The sequence below is a fragment of the Capricornis sumatraensis genome, chromosome 3 (assembly GCF_032405125.1).
Source record: "Capricornis sumatraensis isolate serow.1 chromosome 3, serow.2, whole genome shotgun sequence".
NCBI lineage: Eukaryota > Metazoa > Chordata > Mammalia > Artiodactyla > Bovidae > Capricornis > Capricornis sumatraensis.
The window spans coordinates 165,910,675-165,931,924 of record NC_091071.1 but is presented as its reverse complement, the minus strand read 5'-3'; the positions used below and the strand labels follow the sequence as shown (position 1 = coordinate 165,931,924).

Sequence of the window (21,250 nt, the reverse complement as noted above, 5' to 3'; positions counted from 1 at the left end):
GCGCAGACGCCGGGCGGGTCAGTTTGCGCCCGGATGGAGCGGGAGCGGTTGGTTCGGAAGGTGACGGCGCTGCAGGTGCGGGGCGGGAGGCTTGCCTGTGATTTCCCCCTACGGGTTCTCGGACTGGGTGGGACCTATGGACCAAATGAGGCTCTCACGTCTAGTAACCTGCCCGCGTGCCCACGTCCGAAGCTACCGACCCACCCCACGGGCCTGAAAAATGTGGGGACCCCACGGATCCTCGGAGAAGGCGGTGGCACCCCACTCCAGTACACTTGCCTGGAAAATCCCATGGACGGAGGAGCCTGGTAGGCTGCAGTCCATGGAGTTGCTAAGAGTCGGACACGACTGAAGCGACTTAGCAGCAGCAGCACGGATCCTCCCGCGTCCCCCCACCCCCACCCCCAACTGCCACCACAAGCTCTTACGCGATCAGGGAAAAGGTGGGAAGGGCCTTCAGTCGAAGAATTGCGCTGGATGCAGCCCAGCACACTCCCTCGAACCCCCAGAGCCCCAACGCACAGCGTCACCTGTCCTTTCCCCGGGGCCGGGTCCCCTCTTGCAGTCACGCCGATGACCTCTCCAGGAGCGTTCCCCAAGATATCCCCATGTTGCAGTGATAAGGGTTTTCTCTCCCCTCGTTCTCCACACCAGGCCTGCATCCGGGGCTTCTTGGTCCGACGCCAGTTCCAGAGTCTTCGAGGTGAATATGAAGCTATTGTACGAGAGATCGACGGTGATCTGGGCACGCTTCAGTGGACTGAGGGCTGGATTCCCAGGCCCCGATTTCTCCCAAAGGTACTACACACCTAGAGGTAAAATGGGCAAGGGCATTCCACATTACCTGCCGACAAGCGTTCCTCAATGGAAAAGGGAGCAGACTCACCTCCTCACACCCCAATTCTTAGTCCTCATCAATTGGTATGCTCAATCAGAATGTCCAGATCCTTGGAGGGTTTAGTCTCGGGGCTCTCACACCTTTGATTTCTCAGAAGGCAAAATCCTGTCAGACCTGGAAAGCCGCTAGAGAGAGGGCACCAAATCCAGAGCAGGAGCTATGGAGTCACTTCGCACATAAAGAGACTGAGAAGGAGACCATCCAGGAGGATATGCTACTGAAGAAGTCAGGAGAGAGCTTCACAAACGCCAGCAGTCTTCCCTGCAGAGATGCCAGTGCCTGGCTTCAGGATGAGCAGAGCAGGAGGACCAGGAAACCAAGCCAAGAGACCAGAGACGTGTCAAGGATGAAAAACCCAGGTACACCTCTACCTAGATCAGGCCAAGCCTCTGCCCTCTGGGCCTAAGCATTCCCATCTGAAAAGTGAAAGGATTGTGCTAGATAAGCTGCATCCCTTTCTTCCCTCCTGGTTGGGGGCGACTTACGGGTGCGTAGGGGGAAGGTGCCAGGGTCTAAGGACTAGGCCAGTGCCCAGTGCCTGTCCCCTCAAGGCTTTCTCCCTTCATCCTCCTTCACAGAAGCTGCAGGTCCAGGCCTGTCCCACAGCCAGACTGAGCTCCAGGAGCTCCAGAACCACCGCAGCCACTTGGCCATGGAGCTGCTGTGGCTACAGCAGGCCATCAGTAGCCGTAAGGAGGTAGGCACTAATTTGCAGCCTTTTTTGCACATTTAGAGCCAAGGGTGGTGGTGAGGGAAAAGCTTCCTGCCAGGCCCAAGCAGACCTGCCTGGTACAGTGTCTCTTCTTTTCTCTAACAGTACCTAGTTCTCAAACAAACACTGAGATCCCCAGAAGTGAACCAGAACAGACATGAGCCCAGCTTGTACCAAGATCATGGGGGACAGAGCTGTGAAAAAGCTAGATCACAACCAGGCCCACCGCTGGAAGACCAGCCCTACAGAGGCAGGACCCTTGGAGAGCCAAGCCATGTGGATGCCTCCTACTGGAGGCTCAGATCACAACCCCACAAATTCCCAGAAAGACTGGCCACTCCAGATAAAACAACTGCTGGGGCCAAGTACAGGGACCCATCCTACAGATGGCCTGGGCCACAGCTGCCCACACCATCGGAATACCAGGCCACAGGGAAGAGGCTCACCAAAGAGCAGGACTGTGGAGAAGAGATCTCTGGAGAGACCTGCCTGCAGCTGACAACACTTCTAGAGGATGAAAGCCACAAAGAGCTCAAATCTAAGGGCTCCTGTCCTGGAAAGGCCAGGACACGGCTGCCCACACTCCATGAGGACCCAAACATTGAAGACAGCTCTCCCAGGGGGCCATGCCAGAAAGAGCCTGATTGGCAAAGAGCTGTGCCACGAGAGTTGGGCGTCTCAGAGGACCATGTCACCTGGGATGGGTCTTTGCCAGAGCATGGTGGCCTGGATCTCTGGAAGAATAAACCACCCAAGGGCCAGACCCCCAGTGATAAAAGCTCCATAGATAGACCCTCCAGTGAATCTAGCGATGAAGGATGGCAAAACCAGAGGACTGTACCATGTAGGTCAAGGCCCCGTGAGAAACTGTCCACAGGGTCAGACCACACAGGAGAGGATCACTGGAGGGGCAGACAGTGGGAAACAGGACCAGCAGGCTAGACCCTGGGGAACCAGGGAGGACCGGGTTCCAAAGGGCAGTGCTATGAAAGGGCAGTGAGGGAGACAGGACCTCATCCTAGCTCCCTGGTTCCAGTTGTACCTCCTGCCCCTGCCCCTGGGTATTGGTGGCTAGTGAAGCCAAGAGAAGCTGGAGCACAGAGCTGGCATCAGTAGAGGGAGAAGGTAGGAGGCTACTTTCATCCTCTGCCTGTGGTTCAACCCACATTTGGGGATAGGGAGCAACCTGGGGCAAGTCAAGTTGGAGAATAAAGGTTGAGAATAAATAAAGATGGAGAATAAAGGTTTTCATTAGATTCTGAGCCTGGTTGTATTTGTCTTCTTCCCCTGGTCAGGACAAGCTTCTGGGACCTCCTGTTCACTTTCTGCTGACATGGGGCATCCTCTCCAGAGCTGGCCAAGAGCCACAGCCCAGGAGCAGACTAGCATCCTTGGGGAACAGCCCCCCAATGCTGTTGGGCTACAGTGGCGGGGAGGCTCTGAGAATCCCTGCCCCGACCCAGTACTGAACATCTGTGCTTCAGTGTGATCTCTGCCACTGTCCCTCGCACTGAGCCCTGGCTCTTCCTTCATACCTAATGACCAGACCCACCCTACTCCTGTGAGGCCCCACCAAGAGCAGACCGGATGAGACCCTGAATGCAGACAGGTGCTCCTATGGAGGCTCTCCCTGCCTTCCTGGGTAAAAAGGCAGGACTCCACCTCTGACTGGCATTGCTCCCAACCCTGTCTTAGTTGCCTGGCAACAGCTCTGCGTCTCTAGCCACGGACACACAATGGCCGGTGGCAGTCCAGCAGCCAAGAAGGTAGTGGTGTACCGGAATGGGGACCCCTTCTCCCCAGGCCGCCAGCTGGTGGTGACTCAACGCCGCTTCCCCACCCTGGAGACCTTCCTCTGTGAGGTGACATCGGCTGTGCGGGCCCCAGTGGCTGTGCGTGCTCTCTACACCCCTTGTCATGGCCACCCTGTCACCGACCTGGCAGACCTGCAGAACGGAGGGCTGTATGTGGCTGCTGGTTTCGAACATTTCCACAAGCTCCCGTGAGTGGGCTGGGGGTGGTCCAAGAGCCTGGGGAGGGAGGTAATAGCAACAGCAACAGTCAGTACTGACCAAGTAGCTCACTCATGGGACATTAACAGTCCTGTAAGGTGGGTGGTCTTATCCCCAGTCTTTGGAAGGGTGAATCAGGATAGTCCTAAGCTGCCTAGGAGTAGACAACACAAGTGGCGCCACTGTTCAAGTCAAGAGTCTGACGCTGATGATCATGCCTATCCAGCCAGGACCAAACCATGGGAAGAAGAACATTCTCGTGCTAGCTGAGCCCCCTTTTCCAAAGGCTCTTCCTGATGGGATCCTTATCACCCCCATCACCACCACCACCAAATACTCTAAATCCATCCATAGGCATCCCGTGCTCTCCAGTAGGCTGGGATCACCCTTTACAGGGTGTGGCTGTGCTTTCCAAGATGGGAGACCTATTTCAGTGTCTGAGCTTCCAACTCAGATCTGGCTTCCAGGTCTTCCTCCACTCTCAGCTGAGAGGTTGCTCGCTATAACCTAAGGAGCCAGGAGTTGGGAACTAGACAGACTTAGAATCGGCTTGGTCACTCCCATGTTACTTAGAGAGTCCTTGTTCTCTCATACAAAATGAGATGAAACCACATACCTGTAGGAGAACATCTCTCTGAGATACAGGAGGATTTAGACCTTTAATTATATGGTTTGTGCCCTGGACTGCATGTGCAGCCTGATACATGCAGGGCCTAAGGCAGGTTCAAGTATCAGCATCTGTTTCTGGACTGAGATGACTTGAGACTGTTTCACTGGGAAGGGAGACCTGGGGAGCTGGGCCCCAGCCCCGCCCTCTGGCAGCTGCTGGGCTGCTGAGTTCTCCCGGCTCCCCAAGATGACCTGTGACCTCTCTGTCCTTTCAGCTATTTACCCCCTGGAGGGAAGGATCCAGGTGGGAAGAGCAGCAGACTGGCAGTGAGTCCTGGGGCAGGCCAGCCCCCAGCCCTCTGTTCTCCCCCTCCTCTGGGACGGCTCCCACTTTGGTCTGGGAGGTCAGGGGCCCCAGAAGCAGCCGGATCTGCGGCTCTCCACACCTACTCTGGAGCCAGCTGCTAGCCTTCCCAGGTGCAGGATTTCAAAATGCTGTTCCCTGGGCCTTTTGCAACCTTTTATCTCCAGGCTGTGGTCCTCAGAGGAAAGAGGACGCTATAATACAGAGGGATGGGAGGGGGTTAAGAATGTGACTTAGGGAGGTACCCTGTGGTAAAAGGTGTGACCGGTCCCACCCTCCTTACCCCCTCTTCCGCCCCAGTCTAGTTCCTTTCCCTCACCCTACCCACCTTAGACTGACCTACCCCTGACCAAAGGCCTCAGTGCGTTCCTGACCTGGGGACCTGATGGGTTTCAGGGTCTTCCCATGACTCAGGAGCTGTGTGATGGGGCCCTTGGACGGCAGCTACCTGCAGGTTCCCCCTGCTACATCCAGTGAGTGCCTGTGTTGGGGAGGCGGGGGCATAGATTTTTGTTTCAGTGAGGCCAAGGAAAAGTAGGTGGATTTGTTCCAGGAGCTCCTGGTGACTGGTAGGGATGGGAAAAGTCCAACATGCTTACTGGGTGAAGGGGGACCCATGCACCGGGTCTGACTGTCTTCTGGCCCCAGTCCCATCCTCCTCTCACATGTAAGGAGTTCTGAGGACCGTTCCCCTTACCAGGCTGCTCTTTGTCCCAGTGTGTTCAGGAATGGGGACCTGTTAAGTCCTCCGTTCAGCCTGAAGCTGTCCCAGGCCGCCAGCAAGGACTGGGAAGCAGTGTTGAAGCTCCTGACGGAGAAGGTGAAATTACAGACCGGGGTTGTGCGCAAGTGAGTCTGGGGACTGCGGAAACCCGAATGTCCCCAAAGGGAGCCGCCCTACTGGTTCTGGCCTTCCTGGAAGATGAAAAGGCCAAAGGAAAGCATGTTTCCCCAAAGGGGACTTCTTTCTGTGCCAGAGGGAAAGGCCCTTCCAACCCAGCCCTTGGAGCCAGGATGGAGCCTGGGGGACTGGCCCTGGTACCCAGAGGACCAGCAGCTGCCAGGCACCTTGGAAGAGCTGTACCCACCCTCTCACAGTCTGCTGAATATCAATCCACCTTGTTCACTGGCCCTTATTGTACTCACCTCTCTCCCAGGCTCTGCACCCTGGATGGGCTCCCACTGTCAGCAAGGGAGGCTCTGGTGAGCGGCCATTACTATGTGGCCGTTGGAGAGGATGAGTTCAAGGCCCTCCCCTATCTGGAGCTGCTGGTGCCCAGTCCCTCACTGCCCAGGGGCTGCTGGTATGTATATGTGAGGGGGAGAGGAGGCAGGTTAGAGCAAAGGAAGCCACCCTGATTCCATGTCCTGCTCTGCCCCCTATAAGCCTTCTCTTTTTTCATTGCAGGCATCCCCCAGGTCCAAAGTCCAGGCCCCACAAGCAGGTGGTAGGTGACCCAGGGTGTTGTTGGGGGGCGGGAAAGAAGGAAGTGACTAGCTTCCCACTGAGGCTCTGACCTTATTGTACTGTATACTCTCAATAATTTTGTGAAATAAAGATTGTTATTCCCATTTTCTAGAGGAGAGGCTGAAGTTCAGAGGAGTGATGTGATTTGTTCAGGGTAACACAGATACTGACAGCAGCCAGACCAGAACCAGGTCTGAAAGCCAGCTTATCTGGGCTCTGTGAAGATCTTCAGGACTCTGAGTTGCTGGACCTGATGCCAGATTGGATGCTGGGAAAATCAGTATATCTGGCATAGCAGAGTCCAAAATGCTTGTCAGCTTCCCGTCTTATCCCAGGCCTGAGCCCTCCCAAGAGATGAGCCAGTGAGTTGAGGGTAGGAGGACACAACCTGATTTCACTGGGCATTTAGAACACCAGGCATCATCTACTATGTCCCTGGATAAAGCAGCCTGATGGAAGAGGGAGCAGGGAGGGAAGACGCAGGCTGTGAAGGTGGATGGCTTCTCCTCTCCCAGCTGCCAAAGGCATCAGAGGCATCCGCACCTGGACTGGGAGTGGAGAAGGCAAGGATAGCCTGCAACCACGGCCGACGCTCAGCGTTCCCCCTGCAGGGCCACAGGGCACAGGCAAGCCAGTCCTCTCCAGACGGAGCCAGACAAATGGCGCCATCCGCTTTCTGTGCCAGACCCCAGCGAGCTACTGAGCCAAGAGACATGCGCCCCAAGCTCTCATTTCCACCAGGCAAGGGGACCCCAGAATTCAAGGCCTTCTCAGCCAGCCCCTGACAGTGACATGGGATGCCAGCGACATGGGGTGGCAGCGACATGGGGTGGCAGCGACATGGGATGGCAGTGACATGGGATGGTGCCTGCTGAGGATGACACAGGACGGGGAGGGAGTTCCATGGTCCAGAGCTGGTCTTGACTTCAGCACAACTGCCTCCTACCCCCTTATTTGTGCATAGCCAGTCCTTTGCCTTTTCATGGGGGCCTGGTTTACAAAAAGAAGGACATGAAAACTCGAAGCCATTAATTTCAGGGGTGGGATTTGGAAGGGTTGGGGATGGGGGCCAAAGGCCTGCCTCCGAACTAACCTCCATCCTCGCAGGTCATGAGCGAGGCTCAGGGCCAGGGAGGGGGCTGATAAAGTCTAGGGAAAGAATGTTGAGGGCTCCTCAGCCTCAGCGTTGGTCTCTTGCCTTCCACATCAGGAACCAAGGGAGTGTATGGGGCTCCCCACCCAAGGAAGGAGACAGCAGGGGCCCAGGAAGTAGCAGATGATGAAGACACCCAGACAGAAGAGCCCTGGGATCAGGTGGGCTGGGGCTGGAAGCCGTGTGTTGGCTTTTGTTTTGCTTGTATGGTTTGGTTTTTTTTGCTGTACCCTGCAGCATGTGGGATCTTAATTCCCCAACCAGGGATCAAACCCACACCCACTGCATTGGAAGCCAGAGAAGTCCCTGGAAGCCACATGTTGGGACAGGAGTTCTGAGCTGGAAACCAGCAGCCCTGGGTCCCAGAAACAATTCTCCCTTGTGTCTGTGAACAAATCTAACCTTCTCAGAGCCCGAGTTCCTATGTTAAATGAAATGGTGGATCCAGATTTCTGGTCTCTTCCTTTCCTGGGGTTGGGAAACCCCAGGCTAAAGGCTGGAGGCTGGACTGGGGTGCTCAATGGCTCCGTTCTGTGTGGCCTTCCTCCTCCAGCCGACAGCACAGATAGTGGAAGAGGCCCTGTTCCTGGAAAAACAGCCTGAGGCTGGGGCAGCTATCTCAGCCTGATGCCTGCTCCACCATCTTGAGATCCGGCAGCTCCAGCCAGGAACTGGGGAGCTTTATTCTGCAGTCACCTTTTATCCTCAGCCTCCAGCAGCCTGTTCTCAAGGAACCAGCGTCTCCTCTGCGCTCACAGGGTATGATGCAACCCCTTCAGTCCGGCTCTTCTGCTCGTAAACCTACCCCCCGTCTTCCTTTCCTTTCAGAGCAGAGAAGCCCCAGCTACAGAGGCCGTTTCCTTATGAGAGTCTCTGGCCAGAGAAAGGAATAGCCAGCTGGGTTTGGGGGACAGACCACAAACATGGGAGCGGGTCTGTCACAATAAAAGAATACTTACTAACCTCCATCTGTTTACTACAGATTTATTACAGACAACTGATTTAGTGACTCAACAACAACTGCTCACCCAGCATTGCTCCACACACTGGAGTTGGGCAGTGCCGGGGCCCACAGGCGTTTGAGGGAGGCAGGCAGTTAAGGATTTACACCCACCTCATGGGAGGGACAGGGAGGCTAACAGCCAGCTCCTCTCCCACAGGTCATCTGCTATTCTTACGCACTTTCCCCTCAGTTCCCCCCTCAGCCAGCGAAGGCTGAGCCCTGGAGGCCTCCTGCCTGCATTTCTGGCCCAGAGGCTGTAGCTGGCCTTCTCCTTGCAGCTGGGGTTCTTCAGTCCACCGCCCAGCTGCTGGGATAGTCCAGGTCAGGCCATAGTAACAGTGACAGCTCTGGGGACCTGACGAGACAGCAGAGAGAGTCCTGCTGGGGCACGAGGGCTGCTGAGGGTGAGGGTGAAGTCTCTTGTGCTAAATCTGAGTGGTTGAACAGCACGTGAAAGTTACAAAACCCTTTCACTCTTGTTCTCTTATTATGATCCATGAGGTAGTTATTATCCCAGGAGGTGAGGAAGCTGAGGCTGGGGCTGGGGCTGGGGTGGGAGGCCTAATTCCCAGGCTCACTGCCTCCACCTCATGACCCAAGGGTTTCCTGGAGATAGCAGAGCTGGAGGTGGCCTTGGTTCACTCAAAGTGCAGACGGTTGCCCTTGGGTCTTGGTCACTGAGCTTGTGATGCAGAGTGTAATTCCTGCCACGGTGAGCACCATGCCAGCAAATGCTCCTGGGATAATGGGTAGAAATTGAGGAGCTCTGAGACTAGCCATGCCAGTAGTAGCTGACACAGGGCTGAGGGAAGGGCTCAGATGGGAACTACCCAGGGGAAGGCAACTCTGATGGCAACAAGGAGCCAGGAGAGCTACAGAGGAAAGGGCAGGATGAGGGAAGAGCCTCTCCTCACCTGATCACAGGAGACGGCTCTGGAAAAAAACTAACCCAGGGGTGTCAAAGTCCAAGTAGTGGCTTCCCGAACTTGCAGTGTCCTGACTTACGTTTTCCACCAATATCTTCTCCAAGGACCTTCCCAACAATCAGTGTAAAGATGATGGCCAGAGAGTTACTGATGGGCACAGCTAGGGTCAGATCTGAGTGATCAGAATGAAAAGAATCTCTGAGATGCAAACAAAAAAACAAGTCTTTCTAGGCACAAAACACTTTCATTACATCATCAAGACCGTTTTAAAAAAGGTGTCTCATGACCCCAGTTTTCAGATAAAGTCACAGCCAAGCTCAGGATTCAAACCCAGGTCTCCTGACTTCAAATTCAGTGCTCCCTCAGGATTCCAGCAAGAAAACCTAAACTACAAGGTCTGGGACCATCTTGGTTTGCTGGTAAGGATGAGGTCGTTGTACTCAAACAGAACTACTGTGAGCTCAAGGACATCTGGACAGACAGGTACCCCAAACCCAAAGGCTACAGTAGCAAGAGTGCAGTAACACCAAACACAGCACCACTTACCAAGCACACGGGTGCTTTGTGTACACATCGAGTCAATCTTCATAACAACAATGCAGGAAGCGCATTAGCATCATAATGGAAACAAAGGCTCAAAGACACCACGTAAATGGAGGCAAACAGGATTTAAACCGAGGTCTGCCTGACTCCAAAGGTAGTAGAACTAAATGGATAAGGACAAAGCAAAACAGCAGGCGAAGCACATTCGTTTCTGTTTCAGTTCGGGCTTGGGCCTCATGGAATTATGTAAGACTAAAAACATCAGAGATAGGAACGGGTACAGGACACGCCCCACAGGGCTGGTTCTTAAGTAGAGGTCACCACAGTCCAGGATCTGTTGCTTAGTTTTGAAGCTCTGACTTCAATAAATGAAACTTCAAAAAGACTTAGGGGAGTTAACAATACTCTTAACTTAAAATGTATTACACTTAAATTTTGTACATTTAAAGCTATTTAAGAAGACAGATTTTATGTTGTGTTCTTAAAAGTGCCTCCAATGCGGGAGACCTGGGTTCGATCCCTGGGTTGGGAAGATCCCCTGGAGAAGGAAATGGCAATCCACTCCAGTATTCTTTTTTTTTTTTTCCACTCCAGTATTCTTGCCTGGAGAATCCCATGGACGGAGAAGCCTAGTAGGTTACCGTCCACGGAGTCGCAAAGAGTCGGACACGACTGAGCGACTTCACCTTCACCTTCTTTAAACACATACCAATAAATAAATAAATAAATAAAACCAAAAAAACTAATGGATAAATCAGAAACTGAGTTACTTGTTTGCAAGACTCATAACTGCCAGGCAGGCTGTGCACGTTGGCTCCTCAGCACATTCTTTCCCAGCCCTCCCAGGCCTCACCTGTTCCAGGCAGAGGAGGAGAGAACTGCACAGCTGCTCATCCCCTGCGAGGCGCGGCCATGGCTGCTATTGGCCATCCAAGAAACGGACACAACTGCCGCCTACTCAGAGACCTTTCCTTAACCTTACACAACACAGAATGTAGTGGTTGCTAAAGACTGGTTGGCAACAGTAGATGGGAGAGGGAAGCAGCATAGTGTGAGGAAAGAATAGGACACTGGAGTGAGGCAGACCCAGGTTTCCCTACGTGATCTTGGCTAGATCAGTCAAACACTCTGAGCCTGTTCCCTACCTGAAAAACAGTGATAGCAAAATAACAGCGTAGTCTTACAAAAGGGTTGTTGTAAGATGAAATATGATAACATGTGTATATCCTTCCCTGAATAAATAGTGACCACTGTTCTGATTATTAGAATGGATACAGGCAGGGTAAGTGGTGAGATAAGAGGATCCTGAAATTCCAGTTTGCTCAAAACTTGGTAAAAGGCTAACTGCAGGCATTTTTCCAGAGCACTCAGTGTTCTGGGCAGCAGGGAGTGCCAGAGGCTTTCAAACTTTCTTTTAAATGAAGTCTTATGAGAAGCCCAAAATGTAAAACAGATGAAAGTGGAGTGATGCTAGTTGAAGCTGACATGGCAGATCTGGAGGAGGTGGGTCTAGCCCATCCCAGGACTTCTGAGGGGTTTCCCAGGGTTATTTGGGGTCCAAACTCCCCTCAAATCCCTGGGGGGGGGTGCCCATGTGAGACTCCAGGTGAGCTATAGCAAAATTATAGCAAAAACTTCTCTTAGCAAAGTTCAAGAGCATAAACTTCAGCAATAGATGGCTTCGCATCCTTCTGCACTGACATGCTGTGGGACTTAAGAGATGAAATAAGTTGCCCAAAGTTTTGTAACTTCATTGCCTTGGTGGAGACAATCATGTCCATTTTATAAGGTTGGGCTGAGAATTTTTTAAAATGTGTAAAACTAGAACAGTATCTGACGCAGGAGAGGGCACACAACAATCGAGGGAAAGAAATTTATCCTTATCAAGCTCCTCCAGTCCATCGTGCACCAGGTACTGCTCCGGATGCTTCTCAATACTGAACTCAATTCTCTCAGTGCTACGAAGTCAACCATAAAAAATCAAGGTTCAAATAAGAGATTTGCCCAAGGTCAGGCAGGCAGTTAGCAGTGGAAGCAAGAGTGTCAAAGGCAGCCCTTGGGGAATTTGCTGTCAGTCGGTGGTTAGGACTCTGTGCTTCCACTGCAGTGGGCCTGGGTCTGATCCCTGGTCAGGGAACTAAGATCCCATAAACCGCATGGTACACACACACACACACACACACACACACACACACACACACACACACACACAAACCCTTCACACACCCAAAGGAACTTTCTTTCTCTGCTGCTGCCCAAGATTGCCAGGCTTCAAACCAACCCTGTGCCTGGCAGCATACTCATAACCAAACCACCATACTCTACTGCCTAGAGAAGAGGGTCAGATATGGAACCAATCCCTCACTCATGGCAACAAGGTGTTTGAGACATTCCCTCCATCCTAAGTATAGCGGTTCTAAGCCAGAGACCCACCTGCTGATGCCAAGGTGAGGTAATAGAGAAGGGAGCCACACTGGTTGAGAGAAAAGGGCATCAGGTACTGGAAACAGAAGAAAACTGGTCAGTGTGATTGCTTAACTGAGCAGGGCTGCCTTCTTTGAGCTTCGAGATAAGCCTTTCCTTGGAGGGAGGGGTAGTGTAAGGGCTAGGGCCCAAGCCATCTGAAAAGGACCCTTCCAGGGCAGAGGGAACATCACTGACTGAACCCCATGCCTTTGCCCTGAATGCCCTCCCCCTCAGCCCCACTGGTTTCTGTCCTCCCCATCCTGCAAGTCCCTGAGCGCCAGTGTTCCTCTCTCCAAGAAACCTTCCCTCAGTCGCCTAGCTCCAGCCTCCCTCCTCTGAACTCACAAAGCACTTTGTCTGTACCTCACTCAAAGCCCTTACCCTTGAGAGGCAGTTGTGTCTATGACTTTCCCACCAGCCGAGACTGGCAGCACTGAGCTCAGAAGTAGTACTCTAGATTCTCCCTTATGCCCCCCTCCCCAGGGCCAATTTAAGCCCTAAGCCCTCTCTCTGGAAAAGTCTGTTGGAAGGATCACCATAATAAAATATTACTAGCGGCTCAGGGCATCAGAGACTTGAGACCTAATTATAATATGTATAAGGCCCACTGCTAACTGCTTTAGTGCCTCACCTCACTTAACCCTCACATCTGCCCCGTAAGACGGTTACCCTTATTATCCCCATTTTACAGATGACGAAACTGAGACTCAAGGCAAACAAGACTCATCCAAGAGCTTCTGGCGAGTAAGTGGTGGAGCGCAGATTTTGACCCTGATCTGTTTGACTCCAGAGACCAAATTCTTAGCTGCTACGCTGTAGAGAGGACTCATTCACAGACGCACCTCGGGATTCAAGAACAAGGTTTTCATTTCCTGCAGCAACTGCCGGGCCCAGGTCCGCTCATGAACCTGCTGCAGGCGAGAGGAGGCCCGCTTCAGCAATGGCTGTGTGCCACCCCACAGAGCGGCCACTAGCACCAGAGCCAGCACCTGCCCTGGATGGAGAGACGAGTGACATCCCCCGCCGCCCCACCGCACGGCCTTAGCCCTCCTCCGGCCTCCCATTCCCACCCCGCCGCTCCCACATCCCTTCTTCGCTCTCCGACGCCCCGGGTGTGATTGGCGGGTAGGACAGGCCCCGGGAAGCCGGGGAGATGGATCCTGGAGCCAAGTTCGGGGTTGTAGCAAGGGTCGGGGTTAGGTGGTGGAGGGGGAGTAAGAAATGAATTTGGGATAGCAGTCTGGAAGCGAGGGGAGGGGCGGGGCCCGCTTACCCAGGGTCGCCGCCATGGCAACGCCGATCCTCTCCACTTCCGGGAACAAAGGGGGCGGAGACTCGTAATCCGGAAGTAGCGCCAAAGCCTCTTCCGGTTCTACTCACGTTGCCGCTTTCCTCGCGTCACCACCGGGATGGTGAGTTCTCCTATGTTAAAGGTATTGCCGTGGGGGTCCGTGCTGGGGCAGGGGCCAATTCTGGGCGCTGACACTGCCGTCCTGTCCCCACAGAAGCCGATCCTGCTGCAGGGCCATGAGCGGTCCATTACTCAGATTAAGTACAACCGCGAGGGAGACCTCCTCTTCACGGTGGCGAAGGACCCTGTGAGCGTCGGCCGAAGGGCGGGCCCGCTGGGACCTTGCGGAGGGGGCCCGGGAGCGGGCGAGTTCGTTCTCCCGGGGCGAAGGGTGGACAAGCTAGTTTTGCTGCGAGAAAAACCGAGGAGTGCCCCGTTCTGAGAAGTAGGGAGAGATCAACCCGGGGTTTGGAGGGCAAGAGCATTACACCGATAGATGTGGGAAAGGACTCCATTGTTGATAGGAGGAGGGAGTAGCCAGGGAGAAGAAAAGCAAGGGTACCTTGTGGAAAGGGGACGGGGACGTGGGTCATCTTGCTCATGGGGCGGAGAGGAGCTCATTCCGGGGAAGAACAAAACTATTCTACAAGGATAGGGGAACAGACCACCTGGAGAAGGGGGAAGTTGATCCTGGGGCGGCGAGGGTAAAGACCTTAAAGAAGGTGTCCTTGGTATCATTTCAGTCATCCCTCTTCCTGCCACTCACTCACTGCAAACAGCCCCTTTGAGTACTGCATTTTGAGGCACCTCCATATGGAGAAAGTTAACCCTAGTGGCTAAACATGGGGGCTGACACACCCGATTTGAATCCTGAGTCCTGTATTCACTAGCAGTGTGACTTTGAACATGCCATTTAACCATTATAAACTTTAAGAGCCCCTTTTTACAAAATATGGGTAGTAATAGTACCTCCCTCTTGGGGTTGTCTTTAGAATTAAATGAGATTATTCAAATAAAGAGCTTACTTGAATAGTGTTTGTGAGTACCATATTAATGTTAGACACATTTTAAATTCCTTAGACATTATTTTATTGGAGTCTCACAGCTACTCTTTGAAAAAGGCGTTATTGTCCTGGCCAGTTTACACGTGGGAAAACTGAAGTTCAGAAGGGAAAAGCACACATTTCGATAATACAGTGAGATAGTAGCAGAGCAGGGACTGGAACCCAGGTTTCTCTCCTACCAACTGCTCCCGTTTGGACAGAACACCAAAACACTACTCTTTTGCTAGGCTGATACTCAGCTTGACCTTTTATTCCTCAGAGGGTTTAGGAGTCTGGGGAAAGGCTGGTATGATGGAGACTTTTTCGCAAGCAGGAGGAGAATCCAGGAGTTGGTCTTTTTACCAGCAACCTGCTGTTCCCCAAGAGATGAGCAGGGGAGGGTAGAATCTGGCCTGGCTAGAAGCTTCTGGGGCAAAATAGGCCATGGCTCTGCCCGCGATGCCTATCATCCTGTCACATTGTCCTTGATCCTCCAGATTGTCAATGTATGGTACTCTGTGAATGGTGAGAGACTGGGCACCTACATGGGCCATACCGGAGCTGTGTGGTGTGTGGACGCTGACTGTATCCTTATCTTTGTTCTGAGTCTGTGCTCCCAGGGTCTGCCAGCAACGGAGAAGCTGCTGACCTGAAGCTGAGAGTTTGAAATGCTCTGGTGGGGTCTGGAGAATGATGCTACCTACCTCCAATCCTTGGTCTGTTCACTAGTTCGGGGAACATTTAGGACAGGTTCCAGTTCTGAATGAGGAGGTTAGGATGAGAGAAGGAAGGCTCTCTGGTGCTGAATAGGGAGATGATTCACTTGGCCTTCCAAGAGGACAAGGACTCAGGTGAATTCTGTCATGCTTCTTAACACCCTCTTCAGGGGACACCAAGCATGTCCTCACTGGCTCAGCTGACAACAGCTGTCGTCTCTGGGACTGTGAAACAGGTAAGCCTGGATCCTTCACTTTTTCAGCAAACAGTGAGGACCTACAATATACTTATTGAGGCCAACAGGTTCTGGGGAAATAGAGATAAATCCAGAGATGGTTCCCAGTCTAGGGGAAAAGAGACAAGAAAATAAGGAAGACAGAGGTGAAAAGAGGCACTCCAGTGAGATATAAGCCTTGTTAGAGGTAGCACAGTGCACTGTGAAAGCTCAGGGGGAGGCACCTGAAGGCTGAAATGGGGATGGGATCAGCCTGGGAAGGCTTCCCAAAGCAAGTGTCATATGAGGCGATCGCTGTGGCAGATGCAAGAGGGAAAGCACAGCGAGTGGCACATCCAAGTCATCTGATCTGCCAGGAGCTCCTGCTTCTTGGGGATGAAATAGACAGCAGTGGAGAAGCTGAGGCAGGCTGGGGCCAGAACGGGCCTTGAATGTGAGCTCAGGAACATGACTTTGTTCTGTAGGACTTCATGCTGGGGAGGGTCCTGAGCAGGGAAAAGCCTGTTCAGTTCTTTTTTTTTTTTTTTTTTTATTTAATTTTTGGCCACACCCTGTGGCAACTGGGATCTTAGTTCCCTGACCAGGGATTGAACCCACACCCCCTGCATTGGAAGGCAGAGTCTTAACCACTGCTGGGGAAGTCCCCAAGCATGTTTAGCTTTGGCAAGCCCAGGTAGCAGTGCGGAACATTGCAGGAACAGACAGAAGACGGGAGCCTATTGAACGGCTCCATTTAGTAAATATTTTCTGGGTACCCAGATCTCTCCCAGGTCTTTGCTGGGCACTGGTGACATGCAGAGAAGTTAGAGCAGGTCTTTGCTATGGAGAAGCACATTCTCCAGAGGTGGAGACAGATACAATGTCGTCCGTGGTGAGTGCCACAGTGGCGGGATGTGTGAGGAGGGACTGTGTGGAGAAGTTAAGACCTGACCCAAACCACAGCAGCGAGGGAAGAAGACGGGCGGGGGGGCTAGAGTCACCAGTGCAGGAGGAACAGTGCATTGTAATGGTAGGCGGGGGTTAGGGCATCCTCCCGGCATCAGCAGGGGGCAGGGACTAACCGAGACTCTGCCTGTTCCCAGGGAAGCAGCTGGCCCTGCTCAAGACCAATTCAGCAGTCCGCACCTGTGGCTTTGACTTTGGGGGCAACATCATCATGTTCTCCACAGACAAGCAGATGGGCTACCAGTGCTTCGTGAGCTTCTTTGACCTGCGGGATCCAAGCCAGATCGGTGCGCCACGGTTGGGGCACAGGACTGGGGCTGAGGTGAGGGGCACGGCTCCAGAGCCCAGGGCCTGACATGTGCTGCCCTACACAGACAGCAATGAGCCCTACATGAGGATCCCTTGCAACGACTCCAAGATCACCAGTGCCGTCTGGGGACCTCTGGGAGAGTGCATCATCGCAGGCCACGAAGGTGGAGAGCTCAACCAGTATAGTGCCAAGGTAAGGTGGGTGAGGCCTACGTCCATCAGAATGATTCTCTGTGAGAGGCGGGATGAGCCTGGGGGTTGAGAGCGAGGGCCAGACTCACACAGACTTCACCATTTTCTAAGTATGTGATCTTGGTCGTATTACATAACTTTACGGAGCCTGTTTATCTGTAAGATGTTTCAAGCATCAGATGACCTCAGGTGTTTGAAAAACTTGTCATAGAGTACTCGGGCATGTTACCAGTGATCACAATTAAGCGTTTCCCTGCCCACACTGAGTGGCAGGCCCCATGCTAGACTCAGGACAAAGAAGGGAATCAGACATGGACCCTGCCCTGGGAGACAGGCTGCAGACAGTTGGCACATGGGTCAGGTTGTGAGCTGTACCACTACTGAGGTCTCAACCAAGTACAGAAAGTGCGCTCTGTCACAGAAGAGGTGGCATGCACATTAAGCTGTGAAGAATAAATGGAGCTTCAAGCCAGAAGAGAGGGTTGCTCCACAGACAGGAGCAGTGTGTGCAGAGGCACAGAGTTGAGGGAGTAGGCAGATCCTTCAGGAATGGGAGTTTGGTCTCACTGGAATGCAGTGTTGGGGAAGGGGGACGGGGACTAGATTGAGGAGCTGTGATTTCCCCTTAGGCAGGAGGAATCTTCAAATAGTTATGATGATCAGGTTTTCTCTTATTTTTTAAAATATTTGTTGATTGATTTTATATTGGCTGTATCGGGTCTTGGTGGTGGCACCCCAGAGTGTGTGAACTCGGCTGTGGCTCTCAGTCTTCATGTGGGATATTAGTTTTCCGACCGAGGATCAAACCCACATCCCCTGCATTGTAAGATGGATTCCTAACCACTGGACCACCAGGGAAGTCCCAGGTTTTTTCCTTTAGAAAGCTCTCACAGGCCAGATTGGAGAATGCACAAAAACTAGGCAGTAGTGACAGGGATGTGGGGCACCTGGCAGGAGACATTCAGGGTGACCGGTGAGAGGGAGGGTGACCGAAAGGGTGGGGTCCAGGCTGTCTCAGATTTCTCACGTGGGCTCCTGGGTTTCTGGGGAATGCTGGGATGTGATATCGTAAAGGTTGGTCAGTCACTCAACAGGCACTGGCTGTGGTCCACTGAAGTACCAGGCCTACCTGCAGGAAGGGAATGGGAACCAAGGTCAAGGCCATGAATAGTGCTTGATGCTAGCGAACAGTGGAGCTGATCTGTGCCCTCAGGTAGGCCTGACTGCAAAACTGGTACTTGTTCCCCAAAATGGAGGCGCCAGATGCCTCCCTACCCTGTGTCCATGGAGGGACGAAGATACAGTCTTCCCTGACAGTGGGTGAAAGTAACTCAGGGAAGGAGATGGCAGTCTTCTGAGAGTCTGTGTGAGGCCCAGTGCTTGAGGCCGTTTAGTCATCTTCACAAATGTTTGCAGAGCGCATGCCAGGCGCCCATCACTCAAATTCAGGTAAGACCCAGTCCCGGTGTCCTCGTGTCAGGAAGACCCCCTGGAGGAGGAAGTGGCAGCCCACTCTGGAATTCTTGCCTGGAAGATCCCCTGGACATAGAAGCCTGGGGGGCTGCAGTCCACCGGGTCACGAGGAGTTGGACATGACTGAGCACGCACACACAGTGTCCTTACAGGGATCCTGGGGACTTGTTTGTTTGTTACTAGTCCTAACCACTGGACCACCAGGGAATTACTCCTAGGGGCTTTTAATAATCTTGTTTCCTAAATAGAGAAATCAAGGCACAGAGAGGTTGGTTTTGTGTGTGTTTTTTTTTTTTTGGCCATGCTGCAAGGTTTGCAAGATCCTAGTTCCCCACTTAGGGATTGAATCCAGGCCGTCAGTAGTCAAAGCACTGAGTTCTAACCACTGGACCACCAAGGAACTCCCACAGAGATGTACTTTTAAGGGCAGATTCTAAAACTCTTTGTACTACATAGTCTGGCAGGTTCTGTAAGTGGGAAGGGAAATCAGATGAAAGAGCCCTTTGAGAAGACCTGAAAAAAGGCTGGATGAGCATCGGTCCTCATGAACTGTGCCCAAGACCCTGCGAGGGAAGGAGATGCCAGTGGGTTCTGACTTTTACTGGTTTTGAGATCTCCAAGTCACACCACCTATCTGAACCATAGTTTCCTTTTAAAATTGTGGTAAAATATCCGCTTCATAGGATTGTTGTGGGGATTAAAAGAAAATAAGTGTTGTTAAGTTTGCTTAGCACAGTGCTTGGCAGATAGTGTTGCTGCTGCTGTTGTTATTCAGTCACTAAGTTGTGTCCATGTCTTTGCAACCCTATGGGCTGCAGCATGCCAGGGTCCTCTGTCCTCCACTGTCTTCCAGAGTTTGCTCAGATTCATGTCCATGGAGTCAGTGAGGCTGTCTAACCATCTCATATTCTGCTTCTGGCAAATAGTAGCCATTCAGTATTTTTTGGAAGAAGGATTAAATGGAACTGCTCTGCTGTTACATGATGATTAATTAATAGGTGTCGCCATAAGTGTGTGTTTTCCTAGGTGGACTAGCAGTGTTTATGAAACCTGCACACTTGGGCCAGATTGGGCTTGGTAGTGGGAGTAAGTGTTGATTCAGGGGATACTAAGGCAGACCCCACCTGACCTCCCCCTCCTTCATGGGACGAGAAAGAGTCCAGAATTCTGGCTGAGCCTGGGGTGCTGGGAATGGAGCTGGTCAGAGCCTCCCTCTTCTGTCCGCAGTCTGGGGAGGTACTGGTGAATGTTAAGGAGCACTCCCGGCAGATCAATGACATCCAGTTATCCAGGGATATGACCATGTTCGTCACTGCATCCAAGGACAACACTGCCAAGGTGAGCTTGGGCAAGGAGTCTGGCAGGCCTGCTCCTACCCTCCCGCAGGGCTCTCATCTTCCCCCAAGAAGACTCCTTTTAGAGACATCTCCTCTGCCTTCTCTCTAGCTCTTCGACTCCACAACCCTTGAACACCAGAAGACTTTCCGGACAGAACGACCTGTCAACTCAGCTGCCCTCTCTCCTAACTACGATCATGTAAGGAAACCCAGCCAAGCTTCCTGCTAAAGACTCCTTGTTTCCAGGATCTAGCTGTTTGTCTAGCAATTAAGAAAAGAGCTTTGGGGGAAAATAGTGTCAGGCAGAGAGGAGATCTCAGAGCAGGAACAAAGGTGAACGATGGGGAAGCTCTGGGGGCAGGGCAGGAGGTGGCTGAGGGATGTTTGTTCCTTACCCTTACTATCTTCCCAGTCTGATGTAGGAGATACTAAAGGCTTTTAGGGTTGGGGGAAGAAATGGAAAATGGGCTTGCCTGCTCTTTGGGCCCATCTAGAGTTTCTTCCCTTCAGGTGGTGCTGGGCGGTGGTCAGGAAGCCATGGATGTAACTACCACCTCCACCAGGATTGGCAAGTTCGAGGCCAGGTAAAGGGGGAAGAAGAGCTTCCAAACAGAAACATCATGAGGTGTCTCTCACAATGGCCACAAACCGGATAACCAAGGAAACTTTCCTTAATTCACTGGCTGTTGGGAGTGCAGCCAGACAGAGGGCCCTCCTGTGACAAGTGTCTGATACAATAGTTAAGAGCATGAACTCTTGGGCTCACTCTGAAGCCCTGCACATCATTGGAGTTGTCTATGCCCAATCACCCTTGACTGTATAATGGGCACAGTGATACTATACTTACCTCATAACAGTATGCAGATTAAATAAGTAAATAGTTGTGAAGCTTTTAAGAGCACTGCCCAGCACAGAGCAAGGAAGACATTTGGGTCCAGTCTTCTCCCAACTTCATCTTGTTTTGTTCTCATTCATTTCCCCCTTATCCCAGTTTCCCTGCTTTATAGTTTTGTTTGGGGAATGGTTCCCGTTGATGTGTTTTCGTAGGAGATGGGGACTGAATGAACTGTTGCTTCCCACCCTGCTCTTTCCTCTAGGTTCTTCCACTTGGCCTTTGAAGAAGAGTTTGGAAGAGTCAAGGGTCACTTCGGACCTATCAACAGTGTTGCCTTCCATCCTGATGGCAAGAGGTAGGGCCTGGTGAAGGGGGCTGAGCCAGCCCTGGTTTGCCCACCTCTGCTCCTTTCCCACGTCCTGTCCCCTAGGCCTGCTTCCCAAAGGGCAGGCCTCTGACTGGGCCCTGGCTGTCTCCTTGCAGCTACAGCAGCGGTGGCGAAGATGGTTACGTCCGCATCCACTACTTCGACCCACAGTACTTTGAATTTGAGTTTGAAGCTTAATAAGCCAGACCTGGGAATTCCCTGGCGCTTCCTCTACAGGGGGCACGGGTGATCTGCAATCACCATGCAGCCGCACACACACACAAGGAAGCCGGACCTCCATCTGAGCCAGGGTCACAGGAGCTTTTGGACTCTATGAAATAAACTAGTTTGG

At 52.5% G+C, this 21,250-nt stretch overlaps 4 protein-coding genes across 6 annotated transcripts; 3 read left to right on the top strand and 1 right to left on the bottom strand.

Moving 5' to 3' along the window:
• The first annotated feature begins 33 nt into the window (after nt 1–33).
• On the top strand, nt 34–2,785 carry IQCC (IQ motif containing C). Its single transcript, XM_068968881.1, has 5 exons — nt 34–75; nt 655–798; nt 993–1,257; nt 1,477–1,595; nt 1,716–2,785. The coding sequence occupies exons 1-5, from the start codon at nt 34–36 to the stop codon at nt 2,550–2,552; spliced, it is 1,407 nt and encodes a 468-aa protein (XP_068824982.1). The 3' UTR covers nt 2,553–2,785.
• Nucleotides 2,786–3,346: 561 nt separating this feature from the next.
• Nucleotides 3,347–7,844, top strand: DCDC2B (doublecortin domain containing 2B). The gene is made up of 9 exons (XM_068969603.1): nt 3,347–3,612; nt 4,507–4,558; nt 4,992–5,068; nt 5,313–5,444; nt 5,753–5,899; nt 6,004–6,047; nt 6,661–6,804; nt 7,274–7,377; nt 7,770–7,844. Exons 1-9 carry the CDS (start codon nt 3,347–3,349, stop codon nt 7,842–7,844), a joined length of 1,041 nt encoding a protein of 346 aa, XP_068825704.1.
• A 429-nt stretch (nt 7,845–8,273) lies between these two features.
• On the bottom strand, nt 8,274–13,455 carry TMEM234 (transmembrane protein 234). 3 transcript variants are annotated; one of them, XM_068969140.1, is made up of 6 exons: nt 13,428–13,455; nt 12,997–13,148; nt 12,122–12,188; nt 9,225–9,317; nt 8,903–8,956; nt 8,274–8,526 (listed from the first exon to the last, which is right to left on the bottom strand). In XM_068969140.1, exons 1-6 carry the CDS (start codon nt 13,441–13,443, stop codon nt 8,378–8,380), a joined length of 531 nt encoding a protein of 176 aa, XP_068825241.1. In that variant the 5' UTR covers nt 13,444–13,455; the 3' UTR covers nt 8,274–8,377. The 3 variants fall into 3 exon arrangements, with proteins under 3 accessions (XP_068825241.1, XP_068825240.1, XP_068825242.1); XM_068969139.1 differs by lacking the exon at nt 8,903–8,956 and having other exon boundaries at nt 8,274–8,574; XM_068969141.1 differs by having other exon boundaries at nt 8,385–8,956.
• Nucleotides 13,456–13,512: 57 nt separating this feature from the next.
• EIF3I (eukaryotic translation initiation factor 3 subunit I) lies at nt 13,513–21,244 on the top strand. Its single transcript, XM_068966986.1, has 11 exons — nt 13,513–13,566; nt 13,660–13,752; nt 14,986–15,073; nt 15,375–15,440; nt 16,523–16,672; nt 16,760–16,887; nt 19,587–19,697; nt 19,806–19,895; nt 20,207–20,280; nt 20,794–20,886; nt 21,015–21,244. The coding sequence occupies exons 1-11, from the start codon at nt 13,564–13,566 to the stop codon at nt 21,094–21,096; spliced, it is 978 nt and encodes a 325-aa protein (XP_068823087.1). The 5' UTR covers nt 13,513–13,563; the 3' UTR covers nt 21,097–21,244.
• Nucleotides 21,245–21,250: the final 6 nt, after the last annotated feature.

Coding starts and splice junctions, on each gene's coding strand:
- IQCC (XM_068968881.1), top strand. CDS start 34: ATGGAGCGGGAGCGGTTGGTTCGGAAGGTGACGGCGCTGCAG. Junction 1,258..1,476: donor GTCAAGGATGAAAAACCCAG/GTACACCTCTAC, acceptor CCTCCTTCACAG/AAGCTGCAGGTCCAGGCCTG. Junction 1,596..1,715: donor CCATCAGTAGCCGTAAGGAG/GTAGGCACTAAT, acceptor TTTCTCTAACAG/TACCTAGTTCTCAAACAAAC.
- DCDC2B (XM_068969603.1), top strand. CDS start 3,347: ATGGCCGGTGGCAGTCCAGCAGCCAAGAAGGTAGTGGTGTACCGGAAT. Junction 5,900..6,003: donor TCACTGCCCAGGGGCTGCTG/GTATGTATATGT, acceptor TTTTCATTGCAG/GCATCCCCCAGGTCCAAAGT. Junction 7,378..7,769: donor CAGAAGAGCCCTGGGATCAG/GTGGGCTGGGGC, acceptor TTCCTCCTCCAG/CCGACAGCACAGATAGTGGA.
- TMEM234 (XM_068969140.1), bottom strand. Junction 12,189..12,996: donor CCTTGTTCTTGAATCCCGAG/GTGCGTCTGTGA, acceptor TTCTGTTTCCAG/TACCTGATGCCCTTTTCTCT. Junction 9,318..12,121: donor CCTCACCTTGGCATCAGCAG/GTGGGTCTCTGG, acceptor CTGATCACTCAG/ATCTGACCCTAGCTGTGCCC.
- EIF3I (XM_068966986.1), top strand. Junction 13,753..14,985: donor TCACGGTGGCGAAGGACCCT/GTGAGCGTCGGC, acceptor TTGATCCTCCAG/ATTGTCAATGTATGGTACTC. Junction 20,887..21,014: donor TTCCATCCTGATGGCAAGAG/GTAGGGCCTGGT, acceptor GTCTCCTTGCAG/CTACAGCAGCGGTGGCGAAG.